The sequence below is a fragment of the Myxine glutinosa genome, chromosome 12, assembly GCF_964187855.1.
Source record: "Myxine glutinosa chromosome 12, kmMyxGlut1.1, whole genome shotgun sequence".
In the NCBI taxonomy this organism is placed as follows: domain Eukaryota; kingdom Metazoa; phylum Chordata; class Myxini; order Myxiniformes; family Myxinidae; genus Myxine; species Myxine glutinosa.
The window spans coordinates 20,502,595-20,526,292 of NC_136272.1; the positions used below are offsets into that span (position 1 = coordinate 20,502,595).

The 23,698-nt window shown below is 42.0% G+C and overlaps 1 protein-coding gene across 1 annotated transcript in view; it reads right to left on the reverse strand.

Moving 5' to 3' along the window:
* Positions 1-13,711, reverse strand: part of LOC137438135 (protein cornichon homolog 1) — a 41,280-nt gene extending 27,569 nt beyond the window's left edge. The window contains exon 1 of the mRNA XM_078766542.1: positions 13,532-13,711. Coding sequence (XP_078622668.1) covers positions 13,532-13,627 — 96 coding nt within the window. The 5' untranslated portion in view covers positions 13,628-13,711. The remainder of the gene's footprint in view (positions 1-13,531) is intronic.
* Between the last annotated feature and the right edge of the window lie 9,987 nt (positions 13,712-23,698).

The following is a 23,698-nucleotide window of genomic DNA, read 5'->3' on the forward strand; positions in this document are numbered from 1 at the left end:
TGAGAACCATTCTGTGTGTCTAAATTCATAATAATATTCTTTGTATTCTTATTTATATGTATTAATTCATCTCTCATACAAATAACCACATTATCAATTTTTAGTGTTTTACAATACTTAGCTAGTTCTATATTTGACGTTGTATTCTTTCCAAATTGTTTAAACCATTTATCCATTTATTTATGAGAAAGATACAATCCATTACCCCGTTTAGTTAGTTTAACACCCGCTTGAGCGATAGAGGAAAGCATATCTCCAACTAACAATCTAGCTTTATCAGGTAGACTTTCAAGTTTTTGAGCAAAATCTACAATTACACCACTTCCACTAATTTGTTTCTCCAACTCCTTGTTATGTCTTTCCAATTCTTTTTGAGCTTTTAGTTGTGCCTTCCTTTCGTTAGCAGTTTTTATCGCTGCTGAAATACCACCAGTCAATGCTCCCGCCGCACTTAAACCAGCAAATAAAGGAATTAGAAATGGGAGAAATCCTCCTCTTGACTCGTCTATTGAATATTTCTTTAACATAGGTTTTGTCATTTTAATTTTAAGTGATCCAGCATCATTTAGTGTTTTCACCTGCTCTCTTGTGAGTAAAACATCAATTCTTACTGCTCCTTTTCTTTGAAATGTATTAACATTAATAATACAAGGCTTTTGATTTTGAATACAAGATGTTAATTTATCAAGATTGATTTGATTAACATATACCCCTACCATTTATTTATGAGAAAAAACCTATGTGATATTAATCATAACACCATTATCTGTATTAATCTGTAATTCTGTTTCCTCCAAAAGCAAACAATAAGCATCAACTTCTTCATTCTCTCCTCTTTCAATGTATAGAGAAGTATCCACTCTATTAGACTTTATAGTTTCCTTTTGAGAACTCAGGTCAATTGCGTAGATTGTATAAAGTTTTTGAAACGCAACCATATCCAAAATAGGTTCATTATTACCATTACTTTCACACACCTTTTGGTAGGACTTGTAGGCTTCCGCATAATCATTTTTTTCCCAATCAATTTCCAATCTATCTCGCGGATAAAATGTTCCATCAAGAGAAACCCGAAGTTGTTTCACCTTAGCATTATCACTCAGCGCATTATTCTTATTAGTACCCTCCTCTCCATCTGGTTTTTTAAAAATGAGCCAGAGGTATCGTGGCTTTCCTTCAAGAACACCCAAATTCCAAGTGTAGGTAGTGTGTTCCAGTTTAACGTGTTGACATCTTCTTTTAAGGTATGATACATTTAGCGGTTTCTTTGAGTTAAGTCTTCTATTTAACATCTCTTCCGTTTTAAGATTAGGAGTATATTCACTGATATACCAACACAAATCATTAATAACAAATTTATTATTTTCTCCAAAAGCATTTTCATCCCCAAAAAGCAACCTATTTACATTATCATTCCTTTGTAGTTGAAATCTAATTTTAAGGCCATACAAAACTTTATCATAATCACAAAATCCAAATATACCTTTCAGAGGTACTGCTACCGTAAAACTATTCTCTGCTTTTGTATCATCATTATACATTGACTTCCTTTGACTATAACCAGGGTCAACATTTGTTCCCGTTGACATATCAGGAATAAAACCTTCAACAGCTCCCTTACCCATTCTATCACTAAACGAATATAGTGTAAATTTCATCATTTCAGATATAGCAGAGACATAATCAACCGCTTCAACCTCTTGTGTTCCAATATACAGGCGGACACTATCAAACATTTTCCAGAAGAAATCATTTACGAGTGTAGCATTAGTATTATTCGCAGCCTTAGTGAATTTAAATTTACACAGCAAGAAACTATCAGCTATATTCAAGTAAGTTTGTTGATTATTTATTTCAAAACTTTTTGTTCCGTTTGAATTCCAGTCTGTTCCTGTTATAGCATTTACCTTAAAATAGTCTTCCTTTTTAGTAGAGTTTGAAATGATAATCGTATCATCCAAATCATAGATACTATCAATCGCTTCCATACTTGTATTTATATAGCATTAAAATCGTTGAAACCCTGACCCAAGTATTTTAATGATTTTTTGTCGTTCTTGTGAAGATAGTTGAGTTTTACCTTTTTTAATTTCTTTGATTGCTTGTAATTTATGAGACTCCTTTTGAGCATCTTTTATACTCTTTATAGCACCCGCAACTGAGCCCACGGCTGAAGCAGTTGAACCAATTAGGTCTTTATGTTTAAGGATGGTTGAACCAATACCCATTAGAGTATCAATTATCCCATCTCCTTTATTTCTAAATTGATGTCCCACACCCCGTTGTCTCTTTGGTTTATAGTATCCTCTCCCAAGAAACATACCTTCACCCTTATAGTATGGTGAAAGGAACATCCCATCCCCTGTAATTATTTTATATTTTCCCAACTCGTGTTTTCTCACAATAACCATTATTTATTTATTGAAAAACTTCACGTAGGTGAATTCTGATGGATATAATTTCATCATTAAAGGATATCATACGATTATCTTGGTCGGTTATCCTAAAATTTACTCTGTATATGGTTTTTCCTGACACAGGTAAATAGACAAGATTTTTTGGTTCCATATTAAATTTATAACCAATCGGGGTTGAGTATGCGCTGAATGAAAATATTGTATTTGTTCTTATTCCATCGTTATAAGCACCATCAATCAAATCACAATGAATTAATACTGAATTTATACCGGAGGATATTTGAATGACATTATCACTGTAAAACGTCCCGTTAGTTTCAATCTTTTTAGAAGAGAACCCCAATAGCTCTCTGAACGAATTTTCAATCGTGAAATCAACTTTATAATTATTTTTAAGTTTAATAGTTGATTTTGAAGTGTGTTTTTGAATATCTATTACAATATTTTTTGGTTCATCACCTTTTTCTTTCATAAGGCGAGAGACTTCTGAAGATATTTGAGAAATCTCGTAAGCACCGGGTGAAACGGTTATAGTTTTATATCCACTTCCTGGATTATAACTAAACTTGTTGTTTTTCTCTGTGATATTAAAAAGGGTATTGTAAGTCTCCATTGACAACAAAGAAGCCTCATATTCTTTTTTGGGGTCAAGTTGTAGTGGGTAAGGGAATGAAGCTGTGTAATCACTCGTTGTGAAATTAAAACTAAGAATTGTGCTTCTCATCTTATTTAATATCTAATAAAATATCTTTGTATTGACATTTATTAATTATTTTCATATTCATCAACTGATCTAAAATGGCGGATGCTTCATTAAAACAATTGTTGTTTCCAGCCTTCTTACTACCTAACAACAATAATAACCTATTAACTAATTGTGATGGGTCATTTGGAAGAAAACTAACACCCGAACCAAGCTTACTTAAAGCATCAATAATATGTTTCTCCTTCTCATTCTTCTTACTTTTACCAGCAACAGAAACTCCATAATCAAGTGCGTTTAGCAACTCAATATACTCTCTATCTTCCTCTCTTTCCATATCAAGCGGTTCATCAAAATAAGGTGAATTAGAATGTCCATCTTTTGTTAGAAGAAACATTAATCTTGGGGTTAATTCAACATTTGGTTGGTCAGAACTTAAGAACACCAATTTATCATTAAATATCAATAACTTTTCTTTCACAAGATGGAACTGTGCTGGTTCTTCTGTTGGAATGAGACCTGCTCTGGTTTTTGAACCCTTCAAATATTCATTGTTTTGAAGAGCTTCTACAATATAATTGGAAAGTTTATTTACCTTCTCAAGATGCCGAAATAATCCTTCATCATCATATTCTAATTCTCCAAGTTCTTGCTCTGTCATTTGACTAAAATCTTTGAGCATTTGAAATTTTTTTGGAGTAAATTCTACCGTGGGAACTGTAGGTGAAATCGTTTGTTGAGTTTTTAAAAGTGGTTTAAAAAATTTCTCTTGTTTTCTTTCAAAGGCTTCTTCACCAGTTAGTTTCTGTCTCCTTTTCTTCTTTATGTCTTCCTGTTGCTTTACAACTTTTGAAACCAACTCTTGATGTTCTTTAAACTTTCTTACTCTTTCTTCGGTATTCATTTTCTGTATTTATTTATTGAAAAATATCATTTAGTATCTCATCTTGTTTCACAACAATATATTTATATTTTCCGATCGTGTGTTTCATATTATTTTCAAATTCCTTCTTACTACGTAATGTAGAACAATTATCTCTCCAAAAATTATTTGTATCTATTGAATTTAACTTAAATAAAATAAAAGTATTAGCATTGTTTCTTATTGAGCGCCGAGGGAGTTGAAAATATGACTGACTAAGATAAATACAATTACAAGAAGAATGTCTCCCTCTTGTATAGTAGCTATCCATTACTGTTTGGTTTCTCTCATTAACACAATCATCAAAGATAACGAGGTTCTTTTTTGATTTATCTAAATCTTGAGGTGAAGGTATATCATCCGTATTATCACTGAGAATACAAGTTATGGGTTTTAGTTTTGATTTTGATTTCTGTGTATCACAAAATAATTGTATTATATCATCAATATTATAATCATTTAGTTTGTTTTGAAGTTTAAATAAACCGATAATGTCTTCCTTTTTAAGACCCGCATTAAAACCCTGTGAGAGTAGTTGATACTCAGGTTGAAAACTTGACTTTGTAAAAATTATTAAATTATCATAATCTAAAAAATTAGGACTAAGGAGCATCTTTAAAAGTAAACAGGTTTTTCCACATCCGCTTGAACCGACTATTAGACATCTCAATGAATTTGGAAGATTTTTATGGTTATTAAATTTTATCTTATTTTCCCAAACGGGTAAAAAATCATTCATTTATATATTTGGAAAACAAGTCATCCAACTTTTTTTGAGTTTTTTGAGAAACTCTATATTTTATCCTGAGTTCAGGTTTAATTTCAAAATAATCCATTATTTTGTTTATATAGTATCTTGTATTAACATTTCCATTAAAATTATTTTGAATAATAAATATCATTAAACCCTTATACATTTCCTCAATACAAATAGTCTCTTCCCTTGTAAGAAATGGTGTATTATCACCATAATACTTAACATTCATCTCTCTTATTAATCTTGTAAAGTAATTCATTTTTGGTTCTAATTTAAAAGAGTTATATATTTTTCTATATTTTTTGTTATCATTAATTAGAAGATAATCACAGAAAATACATTGTTTATATGCTTCTGATTCTGTATTAAGCCCCACTCTACCACAAGCCAGACAATTCTCTAATTTATCATATGGAGAGTCTGGAAATTCTAAATATCCTTCAGAATTTATCATATTTATAAAGTAAAATTATACTTAAAACAAAGTGCCTTTTTTAGAGGCTTTTTTAAAGATGAAACTGTGCTTAAAGTAAAACACCTTTGAGCTTTTCAACTCGTTTTATGTATATAACTTTACTTAAACTAAACGCAAATTTATTAGCTAATAAATACAATGTTTCAAAACACAAAAGACAAATTTCAATCAATCTCTACTTCGGTGGAAGATATAGAAAAATATGTCAAAGATGTTAAATTGAACAAAGATAAATATGGAAATTTTTGGATTAAACCCATAATGGAGAATAACATGTGTCCTTTTATTAAATTTACGGGACAAGCTATGTTAATTAATAACTCTATTAAAGTAAATTTGACAAAAGTTTCTCCACTACTACTAACAATTTACTCAAAGCTTGAAAAGGTCATTGATAAAGAAGCTTTGAAAATGAATGATAAGACCATCAACGATTCTAGAGGAAACATTTGTATATTCTTTAATAGACCCAAAGATGTGGGTGAAATTAATAATATGAATATTAGTGGTGAACTATCATTCCGTACTCTGATTATTAGAGATTATTTGAAAATAACATTTAATGTAGAAAATATTGTGGTTATTAGTTCTAATGAAAGAAAACATATAGATATTGATGGAAGTTTAATGGTATGTAAATGAGTGATATTAACAGTCAATACTCTGAGAGTTATTATACTGAGAGTCTAGGATCTGAAGATAGTTATGATACTAATAGTTTGTGTTCAAATGATAGTTATGAGAGTAGCTTTATTGATGACTCAGATAGTGAAATTGAAATTGATGAACTAGAGTATCTAAACTTTCTGGCTAATACATAGACGCTTTACTTTAAGTAAAGTTATATACATAAAACGAGTTGAAAAGCTCAAAGGTGTTTTACTTTAAGTAAAGCTATATACATAAAACGAGTTGAAAAGCTCAAAGGTGTTTTACTTTAAGTAAAGTTATATACATAAAACGAGTTGAAAAGCTCAAAGGTGTTTTACTTTAAGTAAAGTTATATACATAAAACGAGTTGAAAAGCTCAAAGGTGTTTTACTTTAAGCACAGTTTCATCTTTTAAAAAGCCTCTAAAAAGGCACTTTGTTTTAAGTATAATTTTACTATATAAATAAATATGATCAAAGCAACGTATTGTGATGTTTGTGAACAAGAATATAAACACTACAAAAGACACCTTAAAACTAACAAACACACATTTAATCTACTTCACCTACTATCTCCTATTCAGAAGGAAACAAAACACTGTTCTGCATGTAATAAAAATATCCTCAAGAAAGGCTTCGAAATACATCTTAAAACAATTCTACATTTATCAAATTTTATCACAACTAAAAACTCTGATGGCGCATTCAAAGAACATATTAAAATAAGAGTCTTTAACTTCAAACCTCCTGAACCAGAGTCTATAGTTGATGCTGTAGAAATAGTTAAACCTGCTGTTCAAACGTTGATTGAAAAAACACTAAAAGAAATGAAACCACTTAAATTTTATATGGGAGTAAAATTAGAAATGACAAAGGACGAAGGAGTTATAGATACACCATACATGAGAACTGAGCCACACTTTATATCTTCATATCAAGATTTTAAAACATCAGGAGTCTATGATGAACTTATTAAACAAGAGCAAGATGTGGATAATTCAATCGTAGGAAGTGGATTCAATATAGGAAAAATTATTTACATAGACATTCATATTCTTAAATCAGATCCTCTAAAAGCTTCTTCCTACATTGATTTACCCAGTGTTATCAAAAATAGAAAAGCAGTTATCAATATCAAAAATAAAGACAATAAATGTTTTCTCTGGTCTATTCTAGCACACTTACATCCTCCACATTTTCATGATGAAAGAGTATCTCATTATAAAAAATATGAGAATACATTAAATACGAAAGATCTAAAGTTTCCGATGGCTTTAAATGATATTCCTAAATTTGAAAAGATAAATAATTTATCAGTTAATGTTTATGGTCTAACAGAAACAAACAGCATTCAGGTTTTAAAGCTTTCTGACAATTGTAAACAAACTCATATTAATCTTCTATATTTTAATTCAGAGGAAAATTCACATTATACATACATTAAAGATATTGCTAAATTAATAAAACCACAAGTATGTAAAAGAACAAATAAAATATATATTTGTTTGCGTTGTCTTAACTTCTTCCATACACAAGAAAGATTAGATAAACATTCAAATTATTGTGGTGAACACAAATCAACGGTAATCAATATGCCTAAAGAAGGCTCAAATATCACATTCAAAGATGAAAAGAAAAAGATCAAACATCCATTTGTTATATATGCTGATTTTGAAAGTATTCTAGAAAAAATAGATACTGCTTCTCCAGATCCAAAAGATTCATACACAAATAAATATCAAAAACATACTCCTTGCGGTTTTTGTTATTATATCAAATCATCCGTTGGTGATAAATATAACAAGTTAGAGGAGTATAGAGGCTCAAATACCCCAGATGAGTTTGTGAAACGACTAGAAAAAGACTGTGTCCGATTAACCAAGATAATGAGAGAAACTAATAAACCAATGTCCTTGACGAGTGAACAGAAAAGGGAATTTAGAAAAAACAATGTTTGTCATATTTGTGAGGAAAAAATTGGTGAAGGTCTAAAGGTTAGAGATCATTGTCATCTCACTGGTAAATATAGAGGTCCAGCTCATCAAAGTTGTAATATTAATTATCAACTCCCCTCTTTCATTCCTGTCTTTCTTCATAACAATGCTCATTATGATACGCATCTATTTATTAATGAACTTTCAAAGACATCTGGACACATTTCAGCAATTCCTAACACAGATCAGAAATACATTTCATTCACAAAAACAATTCACACATCTCCTATTACTCATATCAGATTTCTTGATACATTTAAATTCATGGCAAGTCCATTGGCTAACTTGGTTCAAAATCTAAAAGAGTTTCCATGTCTTTCAGAGTATTTTTCAGATAAAGATTTTCTAACACAAAAGGGAATTTACCCCTATGACTATATGGACTCATTTGAGAGATTCAATGAAACACAACTTCCTTTAAAAGAAAATTTCGATAACAAATTAAACAACAGTCATATATCTGATAAAGATTATGTACACGCACAAAATGTTTGGGAAAAATATAACATCAAGAATCTTGGTGAGTATCACGATTTGTATCTCAAAACTGATGTGCTTTTATTGGCCGATGTATTTGAAGCCTTTAGATCTGTTTGTCGCACTGGATATGGATTGGATCCTGCTCACTACTACACAGCACCTGGATTGGCTTGGAGCGCGATGTTGAAAATGACAAAACAAGATTTGGATTTGATAACCGATGTCGATATGCTTTTGATGATTGAAAAGGCAAAAAGAGGTGGAATTTCACAAGTATGCTCGAGCAGATACGCAAAAGCAAATAACAAATATCTTCCAAATTATGATTCAACGAAAGAGAGTTCTTACTTGATGTACTATGACGCAAACAACTTGTATGGCTGGGCAATGTCTCAAGCTCTTCCTTATGGGAAACTAAGATGGGTAAAGGAAAAAGACTACACAAAGGTTTTACAAGATGTATGTATCTCTACACAAAAACAATTGGATGATTCAAAGGTTGGTTATTATTTTGAGGTCGATTTAAAATATCCTGAAGAACTTCATATCAAACATAAAGATCTTCCATTTGCTTGTGAGAAAGAAAGTCCAAAGAAAGAATGGTTGAGTGATTATCAACGATCGTTTGATATAGGTGAATCAACAGAAAAATTACTTACTACATTATATAACAAGAAAAATTATGTACTACACCAAAGAAATTTGCGACAATATTTATCAAAAGGTCTAAGAGTAGAGAAGATCCACAGGGTTCTAAAGTTCAATCAAAGTCATTGGTTAAAGGGGTACATTGATTTTAATACACAAAGAAGAACAGAGTCAAAAACAGATTTTGAGAAAGACTTTTATAAATTGATGAATAATGCGGTCTTTGGTAAGACCATGGAGAATGTGAGGAAAAGACAAAATATCAGACTAGCAACATCTTGGGAACAAGCATCAAAATTAATTAATAGACCGAGTTTTACTAGAGCTGAGGTCTTTACTGAGAACTTTTGTGCGATCCATTTGGTTAAAGAGAGTATTGAAATGGACAAACCTATTTACATTGGAACATCAATTCTTGACTTGTCAAAGTCATTAATGTATGATTACTTTTATATTAATCTAAAATCAAAGTACAGTGGTACCTCGGCTTACGAGTGCCCCAACGTACGAGTTTTTCGGGATACGAGCCGTCGCTCGGGCGGTTTGTTGCTTTGGGATACGAGCCGAGATCCGATGTACGAGCTCAAAAAATTTATTTTTTTGAATTTTCCGGTTGTGGCTTCCGGTTCCGGTCACGTGGTTATCTTGCCGTGAAAGCATCTCTGCTTGGATATAAAACACGCAATCGTCGAAATACATGAGCGAGGAATCTCCTTGCTCCAGCCGGTGACGTCATCGGCGGGGATCCCCGCCTCCAGAGTGGCTGGTCACGTGACCGCCAAAGCGTGTCGCGCGTGCGGGTATAATGAGCTACACCTGTGGATCACGTGACCACGGAAGCACGCCTCGCTTGAGAGGCATGGCTTTCGGTTTGCGTTTTGCTTTATAAGGCGCGATAAATGGGCTTTTGAGTGTTAGCGGTTCATGGCGTTGACGGTTCATGACGGTTCATGGCGGTTCATGGCGTTGACGGTCAAAAACCCATTACATCAATTTTACCAGGCACTGTACAGTAAGTACAGTGGACACCAAATGCACGGTGGAAGGCTAGAAGTAGAAGATCGTCCAAGACAAGTGAGAATAAGCCATACTTTGGAGATGACGTCATTCGCTGGTCCGATAACCAAAGATGTGGTATAAAAAACCAGGTGAGCTAACAATGCAGCAATGAAGGAATTCAGCCAAGGCACCGGCACACAACGACCTACCTACATCGAAAGACTCAATGCCAATGGTGACAGAAGCCAAGACGGCCGGCTTAAACACCGCCGAAAGACCACGGTGTACCAACTTACGATGCAGAACATCTTGCACTTAATATGATGACAACAGGTGCCATCCTCTGACGTACCATTACAGGTACAGGTACAGTACACGTGAGCACAGAGCAAAAGTTCACTGAAACCGAGATTAAGAAAAAAGAAAAAACACCTCGTGGTCCGTGCTCGATATCCGAGTTTCAATCTTTTCAAACACATGATGCTCTCGGTCACGGTATCTCCTGCGAGCTGCTTCTCCTTCAACCACACAAACAACAACTTCTCCATATCTTCATGGATAGAGGTCCAGTTTATTTCTTTACATTCTCTTGTATTATGTACAGTATATACGAGGTCGTGCTTGTTTATACATTATTTGTTATTTATAAAGTACATTTTTGTTATTTAAAAGCACCTAACAAAAAAAATTGGTGTTTTTTTTTTGAGGCTGGAACGGATTAATAGCATTTCAATGCATTTGAATGGGAAAATTTGCTTTGACTTACGAGCGATTTGGCTTACGAGCTCCGTCACGGAACGGATTAAACTCGTAAGCCGAGGTACCACTGTATAAGGATAATGTGTCATTGTTGTATATGGATACTGATAGTTTTATTTTGAAAATTAATACTGATGATGTTTATTCAGACATGAAAAAGGACATTAATATCTATGATACAAGTAATTACAGTCCAGAGAGTGAGTTGTTCTCTTCTAAAAATAAAAAGGTGATTGGAAAGTTCAAGGATGAATTGGGAGGAAATGTTATGAGTGAATTTGTGGGATTGAGGTCGAAGGCTTATGCTTATAAATACATTGTGAATAACGTTGAAAAGACTGATAAGAAGTTAAAAGGTATAAAGAAAAATGTCATTAAAGAAACAATAAACTTTAAGGATTATTATAACTGTTTAACAACAAAGAAAGAAGAGTTTAGAAAGATTAATGGAATAAGAAGTTATAAACATCAATTATATTCAGAAGAGGTGAATAAGAAAGCATTGGGGGCTTTTGATGATAAGAGGTTTATTTTAGAAAATGGAATTGATAGTCTCCCTTATGGTTATATAAGTATATAAGTGATAAGCTATATAAGTGATAAGATATATAAGTGATAAGATATAAGTGATAAGATATATGTGATAAGATATATAAGTGATAAGATATATATATAAGTGATAAGATATATATATATAAGTGATAAGTTAAAAAGGGGGGTTAGGGATTTTAACGGGCTACCGCCACCTTTTTTACTATTATATAAATGATAGAACCAAGTATCAACCAGACTAAAGAGTGGAGGTGTAATCAACCTTGGTATATAAATGGAAAACATAACGAATGTGAAAAATATCAGATTCAAGAGGTTGAGAGAATCACTGGTCAGAAGGTTCTCAAGACGGATAAACGTATTCATTTGTTAAGTGGGGTAATGGAGGGCGGGAAGAAAAATATATTAGAGTGGAGTGAGAACTTTAATGGTTATCAATCGGATAATAAATATTATAATTTTAAAATGGTATGTGGGAGAGGAGGAGGTCAAACAAGAACCCTCCGTGAAACATACCACTTTATACTGTTACAGACGTGGCTTGGATGTTATTTACCGAGCGGTTTTATGGTATGACCACGTCTGCACAAGTTACCCGATTGTGCCCGAACGTTGACTAGTCGCGCGATGCTGGCTCAATAAGAAAAAGAAGACACCCGGCTGGATTACAATAACACAATACGACACCAATGTTTCAATTCTCAAGACCTCCGGAGGAGATTATATTCGTACGGAAAGGTCAGATTACAGGGGCTAGAGGTATATTACAGGAAGACAGGCACTTAGACACACTCTTACATTAACCCCGGACAGACGACAGGTAAACGGGACAAGGCTGACTCACACGGGGGTTGATGGCAAGGAAAGGCAGATAGCGATGGCTCAAGGTGCACTCTTGGCTCAAAGCAGGGTACAGTACGGTCCGGTCCGGTCCAAAGATGCGGGGAGGTATCGTCACGCTGGGGGTGGCGGTGGCTTCTCTCTCCAAGCTGAGGCGCATCTGACGTCACATCCGGCGCGGGGCCGCGTATATCCGGCGGGGAGTGACACGCCCTCGGCTCGTTAGCTCCGCCCCAGATGGAATCGGCACGTTGCTTCTCATTGGGTGCGTGGGGGGGTTACTGGCTCCGCCCCTGACGAGGAGCTGACAGCCCGCCCCTTCGGGGTAACGCCGTGGAGCGCATGGTCATGGCGGGTAACCGAGCCGGTGTGAGGACGCACACTCCCCGCCCCTCTGTTGTTGTAGTCGTAGTTGTAGTTGTAATTGTTGTTATTGTTGTTGTTTGGGGAAGAAGATGGGAGGAGGTATGGGAAAGGTCCTAAACTCACTACTGATGCCATATAATCACATTCTGGTGCAACGAAGAGTCATAATTAATGGAAACGAGGCCTTAACTGACATAGATTAAGAATAACTAGGAAGATGTCCGAAAGTTGTCTACGTGTGGTGCGGTGGACCTGGGCACGACATTTAATGGGGGAATAAGGGGAAGGTCGGCTCTACTGATTGTTGTTTACATGCAATGGGACTAGGGAATGGGGGATTGGGGAAAGTTGGGGAGTATTGGAGAAAATAGGGGAATATTTACAAGCGGATATGGAGGCCAAATTCCATATTCGCAACATTGCACCCTTCTCTACCCTCGGGGCGTCCCGACCCGATAAATTTTTACCTACTTTAGTGTGGCACGCAATGTAGTTCCCTCTACTATTAACTCTACCCTGAGTGCGACAGTTTTACAGATATTCACAAATGAGTAAATATGTCCCCCTGCGACGTTGCACCCTTCTCCTCACAGAAACACACCCACAGGATAACCGAATCCGGAAAGAATCCTCAAACTAAACATACAGCCGGTAGGGAGCATTATCTACAAGATTACGCTGATATTTACACTACGATCCAGGACCTGTTTTTGGAGGAACACATGCAGATGTTATGCATAGAGAGAGCGCGCTTGCCAACATCGATACACCAACCCACGAGTGCTCTGTGGCCGACGGCCTTTAATAACGTGCAGAGCACCCTTCCCGAGCATCAAAAGCACCACCCCACCACCAATCGGTGCAGTCACCATTGTTCATTGGAATAAAAATAAATTCGACAACCCCTAACCCTGCAGGTGTCTCTTGCTCTTCTTGTGGTGCACTTGGTGTTAATTAACAGTGGTTCACCTTTATGGCATAGGTGCCACGTTGACCCATAGGTCCATCCCCGGGTGGTGCTTGGCCGCAAACGAACTGCGGTCCATTGTGGGTGGCCACAAACATTGCGGTCCATATGGTGTATCGATCCCGGCAGCAAACAGCGAAAGTGCAGGCCCACAACTGCGCAGCCAGCACCTCTCTCTCCTCTCTCTCTACCCCAAAGCCAGATCCTCGGAGGTGGGAGACAAAAGAAGAAACAAGTGAGTAAGGTGGTAAGGGCGCAAAAGTGCACGCAATGTAAGGTGATGCACACTGGGGGCACATGGGAACCAGGTGAGACAGGTACGTTCCTATCGTACGCCCCCCCCCCCCACCAGGTAACCTACATGGCCCCTCCCTTACCCCTTACTGCATCCACAAAACACAACACTACCCATAAACATCTACTTTACAAATCGACAAACATCCCTACTGTCTTCCCCGTTCCTCCCATAAACCAAATTCGTCTTCTCTCCCTCCTAACCAATCAAATTTGCCATTTTCAACTCTCATCAAAATTTGCCATCTCCAACTGCACATCAAAATTTGCCATCACCAATTCATCATCAGTCCCTCCTAAGGAGGGAGAGATGGAATCACCCCAATGTCTCATCCACGTCGTGATGCGTCTCACAAATCCACAGCAATCTCATTTCCTGCACACAGAACAAAGAAAACACAGGTGTGGAGTCATCATCATCACCACAGGTAAGTGGCTGCGTATGGTGCGACAGGTTCATCAATCCTAACTATTTCCTAAATGACTTTAACAACTTTACACTACCCGGGGTCTTTCTCCGGCCAAACCATTGGCCCTCTTACACTATGGGTTCTAAAAACCAATTCCCATTGGCCAAACTGTGGTGCTCTTCAATTTGGGGTCTCACTCCCCCGATTCATCTCCCGGTGCCCTCGTACAATTTCTGGGCTGCGACGTGTACCTCTCCCAGTGGGTCTACCCACCTGCACACCTCCACCACTGCAGTTGCCTCCGAGCTTACCTGCTCCTTACCCTAACCTAACTACCAGGGGAAGGCCCTCTGGCTCTCTCCCCACTCGGTGCCCTCTCTGGCACTGGGCTACCCGGGTCCATCCTCCGGATCCTCGGGCCCCATCCACAACTCTACCGGCTCCCAGAGCCCACCTGCGGCCTCACCTGGCCGACATCCTCACAGTGGTGGAGTGCCCAACCAACTACACACACTAACAGGCTACACGCCCAGCCATTTCCACAACACTAATGCACCCATCCACAACACCATTCTGCCACCGCACCACAAATGCCAATATCCAACCACAATTTACCTGTACCCTCTACCTAACACTTACACTACCCGCCCCGGGTACTCGTGAGAGGGGTCCACTCTTCCCCCATCCACACCTTCGCACCATGCACACCACTCCGTACCACTTACTCCAACTCTCTCCACACACCTGTACTTGCACACCTGTGCTCTCACACTTGGTGCCACCTGCACCCTTCTCTCCCCAAGCGTATTCGCGCTGATCCACACACTCACTACTCATACACTGCTCCACACACCTGTCCAATTGCACACCTGTGCAATCACACCTGTTCCATCCTCACACACACGGCATCATCTCAGCTAACTACTCCCTTCTGAAACTTGCGCTTCCCAGTCGTCCCTTTAAACTATTGCGCTCCCACGTCATTATCATCCATACTAATCTACCTGCGTCCCCACTACAGGTATCAGTCACTAACTAAACTTAACGTTACCTAATGTCAATCTCTTCTAGATCCCTACACACAATATCCTAACCCACCCGGGCTAGTTTTCACTGCCATACACCCCATAAGCTATTGCTCATTTGCCCCACCATGGGAAGGGTGGCAGGGATGCCACCCTCTCCCACCGGGCCTATCGCTCCTCGTACCTTTCCTTACACACCCAGGTACACCCATTCCACTCACAGCCTTGGTCACACACCTGACCACCGAACACTTTGGCACACATTCGTTGGTCGCACACCTCACCAATACACCGCTTCGCACCCCCTCCTCGGTCACCTCCTCTGTGACAATCACAGGTGTGCCCTCATTCGCACACCCAACCACGTGCCTCACCACCAATTCCAGCGTGCATTCCCACTCACGCTCTACCATTCCAGGTGTGCATCCTTCCATCCCAGGTGTACATCCTCGCTCACCTGTCACAACTAACTCACGCTCCATGTCACTCTCACTACTTTCACCTCCATTCCTGACAGCGCACTCACCCTTACTCTTGACAGCGCACTCTTTCCTCATGCACCTGTCCGTCACACACCTTTCTCGCGCACACTCTCCCGTTACACCCTCTGTAACACTCACCACAGGTGTGCATTCTTCCTTGCCTTTGACAGCGCACTCTTTCCCCATGCACCTGTCCGTCACACACCTTCCTCGCGCACACTCTCCCGTCACACCCTCTGTAACACTCACCACAGGTGTGCATTCTTCCTTGCCTTTGACAGCGCACTCTTTCCCCATGCACCTGTCCGTCACACACCTTCCTCGCGCACACTCTCCCGTCACACCCTCTGTAACACTCACCACAGCACGCTTCCATGTGCTCCCTCGCACACGCGCTACGACCGACTCACTCTCGCCAGCACACTCACTCCTTGGCACGCACTTTTTCCTCACACACCCCAGAGTCGGACTTTCTTGCACACCTCCATTTTCGCACACCAGACCTGTCGCACACTTCACCAACGGCCTCTCACGAACACCCGGGTCCATCTCGACCCCCAAGCTTCTTAAATCCCCTGGCGCATCATACGCACGACCATATTGGTCACCACTTACACGGGGTCCTCTTCCTCTTCGCTTCTCCTCCATCACCTGCGAATCCCTCATCCGGTTAATGAGCACATCATCACGATCCAAACACAGACTTTGGACCAATTCTTTTATCTCCTCTTTTATCTCTTTCTTATCCCCTCTCCGTCGCTTCTTAATTTCGCTCATCCCTTCTTCCACTTCTTCTAATTTGTGCTTCACCTCTTTTATTCCCCGGTACGTCTCCTCAAGCTCATCCTCTAAGGCTACCTTGACCGTTTCCAGGTGCGTCCTCACCTGCCGGTCCTTCGTCTCCATTACCTCTATCACCTCGTCCAACCTCGTTGTCAGTCCCTCACGTACCATCTGACATTCCCTCTTTGTCGCTATCAAGTCGTTTTTTATGTCGTTTTGTGTCGCTTTTAAACCTCCTAATACCGCAGTGTTCCTTTGAACCTGCTCCACTAACTCCGTTTGTCCCACCGTCAGCTGCTCCACCTCCTGCGTCAGGTCCTCTATGCCCCCTTGTAACTTTACAGTCCCCTTTCTCACCTCCTTCTCCATGTGCTCCTTACAGTGCCTCACCTCCTCGCGCACTCCTCCGACCTCCTCACTCACTCCTCTTCTGATCTCTTCTCCCATCACTTGCATCTCCTGCCCAGATGCCACCCTCATCTGCTCCATTTCCTCCCTGTGAGCATCCAGTTTGGTTTCTACCCCCATTCTGACCCCCTCTATCTGCTGCTCCATTTGTTTAACTTCCCTTTCCGCTTGGTCCCTCATGTCCCTCAATTTGCCTTCCATACTGTTTTCTAACCCCTCTAACCCATTTTTCACTCCCTCTATCTGATTCTCCTGGGCAGCCATTCTATTTTCTACCCCCTCTAACCCCTTTTGCATCCCTTCCATTTGATTCTCTTGAGCGGCCATTCTGTTTTCTACCCCCGTTAACCCATTTTTCACTTCTTTTATCCCGTTGTCTAACCCCTCAAAATTATTGTCTAACTTCTCACTGGTACCCCTCGCTTCGTCCCTCATTACCCCCAATTGCTCACTCCAAGCCCTCGCTTCGTCCCTCATTACCCCCATTTGGTTTTCCAATCGCTCACTATTCTTTTCCATAAGGGCCGTCATTTGTATAAAAAAAAGTTCCAATCTTCCCAGCGGCGCTACTTCGGTCGCGGGCACGGTGACCAGCGAGGCGCCTTTTTGCGCGCCTGAAGCATCGTGCGCGAGAGCGCCATTTTGTGCACCTGCTACCCCCGCTGTTTCGCTCTCCTCATGTCCCTCATGTCCCTCAATTTGGTCCTGGACCGACCCTACCTCACTCTCCTTTACCGGACCCCAGCTGTCTTGACCCGCCATAGCGCGACTTTCAAAATTCGGTTTTTTATTTTATTTTCGTAAAACAAATTCAAATTTCGCCGTTATAATTTCGCGCGGGAAACGCGCTCCGAATCGATTCTACTTGTTACCAATTTGGGCCTAATAAATTTAGTCCCGGGTTCGAATTCCACTCCTCGACACCAATTGTTACCGTACTAACACAATTGGTGTCCAAAATTTGGGCTAAATAAATTTAGTCCCAGGTTCGAATCCAACTCCTGACAACCAATTGTTACAGACGTGGCTTGGATGTTATTTACCGAGCGGTTTTATGGTATGACCACGTCTGCACAAGTTACCCGATTGTGCCCGAACGTTGACTAGTCGCGCGATGCTGGCTCAATAAGAAAAAGAAGACACCCGGCTGGATTACAATAACACAATACGACACCAATGTTTCAATTCTCAAGACCTCCGGAGGAGATTATATTCGTACGGAAAGGTCAGATTACAGGGGCTAGAGGTATATTACAGGAAGACAGGCACTTAGACACACTCTTACATTAACCCCGGACAGACGACAGGTAAACGGGACAAGGCTGACTCACACGGGGGTTGATGGCAAGGAAAGGCAGATAGCGATGGCTCAAGGTGCACTCTTGGCTCAAAGCAGGGTACAGTACGGTCCGGTCCGGTCCAAAGATGCGGGGAGGTATCGTCGCGCTGGGGGTGGCGGTGGCTTCTCTCTCCAAGCTGAGGCGCATCTGACGTCACATCCGGCGCGGGGCCGCGTATATCCGGCGGGGAGTGACACGCCCTCGGCTCGTTAGCTCCGCCCCAGATGGAATCGGCACGTTGCTTCTCATTGGGTGCGTGGGGGGGTTACTGGCTCCGCCCCTGACGAGGAGCTGACAGCCCGCCCCTTCGGGGTAACGCCGTGGAGCGCATGGTCATGGCGGGTAACCGAGCCGGTGTGAGGACGCACACTCCCCGCCCCTCTGTTGTTGTAGTCGTAGTTGTAGTTGTAATTGTTGTTATTGTTGTTGTTTGGGGAAGAAGATGGGAGGAGGTATGGGAAAGGTCCTAAACTCACTACTGATGCCATATAATCACATTCTGGTGCAACGAAGAGTCATAATTAATGGAAACGAGGCCTTAACTGACATAGATTAAGAATAACTAGGAAGATGTCCGAAAGTTGTCTACGTGTGGTGCGGTGGACCTGGGCACGACATTTAATGGGGGAATAAGGGGAAGGTCGGCTCTACTGATTGTTGTTTACATGCAATGGGACTAGGGAATGGGGGATTGGGGAAAGTTGGGGAGTATTGGAGAAAATAGGGGAATATTTACAAGCGGATATGGAGGCCAAATTCCATATTCGCAACAATACTTTCACAACAAAAGGTTAAGGAACCTGTATACTTTATAAATATACTTGATGGGGATGAGTTATATAGGAGAATGGAACTCTTAAAAAAGTTAGAAAGAGATAATATATTTATAGGCTCATTAGTAGAGTGGTCTAAGGAACTACATTAAGGGGCTAGTGGGGGGAATAGGGTAAAAATTACATGGAAGTGAGAATGATCATAGGTTCATAAGGCTAGAAGGATTTATAGGTTCATAAAGGAAGAAAATCATAGGTTCATAAGGCGAGAAGGATCATAGGTTCATAAGGTGAGAAGGATTATAGGTTCATAGAGGGAGAAAGAGAGGTGTTTATGATTTTTGAAAAAGACAAGGGGTAAATGACATTAGATAGGGATTTCCCATGTTAAACGGAGGTGTCCCAGAAGCAACATTTATCACCTACTCATGAGGGTAGCAGCTATGCCAGATGAGGCCACTGCAGGGGGCAACTTCTCCACTCGCTCTCACTTTAGAGAGAATCAGGTTAATAAGAAACGTCTTCCCTGTGCCTCCAGGCGCGTCAATGAAAATCATTGATGACTGATTCGTGCGGATGTTGCTATTCGCGTCCATAGACGTGAGGTGTGATTCGTTGTCCGCGTCCGTAGCGCCGTCGGAGGGTTGATACGACATTCTTCCTGCAAATAGTATTGTGTTTGTGCTATCGTTTTGCCGATCATCAAATGACAAATAAATTACATTGTGAAAATTAAAGATTTCAAATAAACCTATTTAAAGTGTATGCGCATATAAATAATAAACAAAATCGAAGAAATATCTCTCGGTAATTTCCTGAAACATATTTTACTTCCGGGTAATAATGTTGAATACAATGACGAAGATATATACTGTATGCCTGTTATTTTAGGCGGTGTATTTTCGTATATCAACGTGGCGCGATTTTTAAAATATATCTCTGCAATTTCCCGTGTGTGCGTGAATGTTCTCAATTATTTCTTTTACCGAGTCTAAAACCATCGATAAAAATGAAATCAGATGGCGAGTTAGATTGAAGATAAAGGCGTGAAACAGACTCAATGGCCTTGAAGATACAAGCCTTTCAGAATTCATTTCGTTCTTTAAACGGAAACTTTCATCGGATTTTCTTCCCGTTTTTTTTCAACCGAGTCTAAAACTATGTTAGCGACTGTGAAAAATGAAATGATATATCGAATTTGATTTGAAATAAAACTGAGAGAGAGAGCTAGACACCACGGGCCTACAAAACAGGCCTCAAAGCTATGCGAGTTAATAAAATGGTGGATATTACTACTCTCTCAAAGGGGTAAGCCACGCCCCCGGACCGATCGAATGTTACATACAAACACGCAAGATTTCAATTTTATAATTATATATAGAATATAGATATATAGATATATAGATATATAGATAGATATATAGATATAGATATATAGATATAGATATATAGATAGATGGGGCTGATTCTTTTTTCTTTTCCTTTTATTGAAATAGGCTTAATATTTGGACGATGTGGAATTACCCCATGCGGTCTTGAGAAAAAAGGACATGGGAGGAGCCCGGCAAATTTGATTGGTCGAGATGGTGTAAAATGCCGTAATATTTTGTCCAAGTACTGCTAAATGGAAGGGTTTCCAAAGTGCCAAGAAGTTTCCAAATTTGAGCTCCACAGTGTTCAAGTATATAAACCCATAGACATATATAACACTAGATGTCGCGCGACACCTCCCCGGATACGTAGAACAGTCCGCCATCTTGGGGAGGTCCTTCAAAGCTAATGATAATGGGTTATTCCTGGAGATTGTCCTATAAAAACATAACAAATGGTCTATGAAAGGTTCTAGAGGGTCCTGTTTCCAGACCAAGCACTGTTGGAAATGCATTAATGAATTAGTGAGTTGATAATTATGTCAAAAATAAATTTCATAGAAATACAGTTATGTAGCGGTTACCGGACACAATTCTCTTGTACTGGCCGGTGACGTAATCAGCGGGTGGTCACTCAGGTTGCATACCACGCCCCGTTGAGAGGCGTGGCTTACTGTTTGAATTTGAAAGATATATTGCCGCTTGGCGTAGCCTTTTTCAGTGCATTCATGCTGAGCTCGGAATAAACAGCTCAGTAAAAATCAGCTCGTTGTCACGTCCATATTGTTGGAGTTCGACGTGAGAGCACAGCTCCACATTGGTGACCCCTTTTACGAACACGGCAATGGAGTCGACCGTTGCTTTGAAGCTCCCTGGCTTCTGGGAATCGCACGCGGCCTTCTGGTTTGCCCAAGCGGAGTCCCAGTTCGCTCTGCGGCACATCACGGTGGACGAGACTCGCTTCCACCACGTGGTCTCCGTGCTAAATGCCGCTACCGCCTCCCGGGTCTTGAGCCTTCCATGGAGCCCGCCGGCCGACGACAAGTACGGCGCACTCCAACGACTACTCCTCGGTACGTTTGACCTCACTGAGGCCGAACGCGCGCGACAGCTGCTCGATCTGCCTGAGCTCGGGGAGGCTCGACCATCCGAGCGCATGGACCACATGCTCTCCCTGCTCGGCGAACACCGCCCAGATTTCCTCTTTCACGAGCTGTTTCTCCGACAGCTACCCGGGCAGGTACGCTTAGCTTTGGCTAACTCGGCAATTGAGGACCCTCGCGCCCTGGCTAAGGAAGCCGACAAATTTTTCTCGCCCCCGCCACGACCGGCGCTGCCACCGGCCGATTCAGCGCCCCTTGCAGCCGCGGCCGCCATGACACCCCGTCGGCCGCACTCGCCACGACCGGCGCCGCAGCCACCACCGGGGCGGACCGTGTGTTACTACCACGCCAGGTTCGGGCAGAAGGCCAGAACGTGTCACCCACCGTGCACTTTCGGCGGGTCGGGAAACGACCAGGCCGGCGCTCGCTTCCTGCCATGAGTGTCGGCCATTCCGGCAACCTTTTGTTCATCACGGACACCGCGTCCGGGCGGCGTTTCCTGTGCGATACGGGAGCGCAGGTGAGCGTTATACCTGCCTCGGGGCAGGACAAGCAGGCCGCGCTTTGCGGCCCCGCCTTGGTCGCCGCAAACCGCTCCTCTATCCGCACCTTTGGTTCACGCAGCGTCGCACTCTGCTTCGGGGGCCAGCGTTTCAAGTGGGATTTTGTCACGGCGAAAGTGCCCATGGCTTTGTTGGGTGCCGATTTTCTTTGCGCAAACGGACTTTTGGTTGACGGAAAACGTTGTCGGCTCGTCAACGCGGAGACCTTCAGCTCACTCGCTTGTTCGTTGAGCGGCTCCGCACCGACCAGGCTGGCCTGTGCGCTCCCGGCCGCGGACGACTTCACCCGCCTCCTCGCTGAGTTCCCCGCCCTCACGCTGCTGAAGTTTTCGGCCGTCGCCGTCAAACACGGCGTCGAACACCACATTCCGACCACTGGTCCACCGGTCTACGCCAGGGCTCGTCGCCTCGACCCTGCCAAACTCACCGTGGCCAAGGTGGAATTCGACGCGCTGGAGCGGTTGGGCATTGTGCGGCGCTCGAACAGCACGTGGGCCTCGCCCCTGCACATCGTACCCAAACCGGGTGGCAGATGGCGACCGTGCGGCGATTATCGGTGCCTCAACGATGCCACCACCCCCGACCGGTACCCGATACCGCATATCCAGGACTTTTCCGCCCGTTTAGCGGGGCAGGTGATCTTCTCCAAGGTCGACCTTATTCGGGGCTACCACCAGGTACCTGTCCGGCCGGCCGACGTTCCGAAGACGGCTGTAATTACACCTTTTGGCCTCTTCGAGTTCCTCCGAATGCTGTTCGGCCTTAAGAACGCAGCCCAGGCCTTCCAGCGGCTGATGGACAGTGGGCTGCGCGATCTCACCTTTCTGTTCGTCTACCTGGATGACATTCTCATCGCCAGCACTTCCCGGGCGGAGCACCTACTTCACCTGCGCACGCTTTTTACACGCCTCAGCCAGCACGGCCTCATCATCAACCCGGCGAAATGCCAGTTTGGTGTGGCTGCCGTCGTCTTCCTGGGATACTGCATCACGAAGCGCGGGGCCGTTCCGCTGCCGACCAAGGTGGAGGCCGTTAATGGTTTCCCGCGCCCCCGCTCCGTCAAGGCCCTGCAAGAATATTTGGGTATGGTAAACTTCTACCACCGGTTCGTGCCTCGCGCCGCCCAACTCATGTGCCCCCTGTACGAGGCCCTCTGGGGTAAGCCGGCCAAGCACATCGCCTGGACCGAGGAGATGGACGGGGCGTTCACGGGCGCTAAGCTGGCCCTCGCCAACGCCACCATGCTGGTGCACCCGGCGCTCGACTCACCCATCGCCCTTACCACGGACGCTTCCGACTACGCGGTGGGCGCCGTACACGAGTAGTGGGTTAACGGGGCTTGGCAACCGCTGGCCTTCTTCAGCCGGCAACTCCGCCCTAACGAGCGCAAATACAGCACGTTCGACCGCGAGCTCCTCGGCCTTTACCTGGCGGTTCGCCACTTCCGCCATCTTTTAGAGGGCCGCCTATTCACGGCGTTTGTGGACCACAAACCCCTGGTTTTCGCCATGGCCAAGGTCTCAGAGCCGTGGTCGGCTCGTCAGCAGCGCCACCTCTCTGCCGTGTCGGAATTCACAACGGACATCCGGCACGTCACGGGCAAGGACAATGCTGTGGC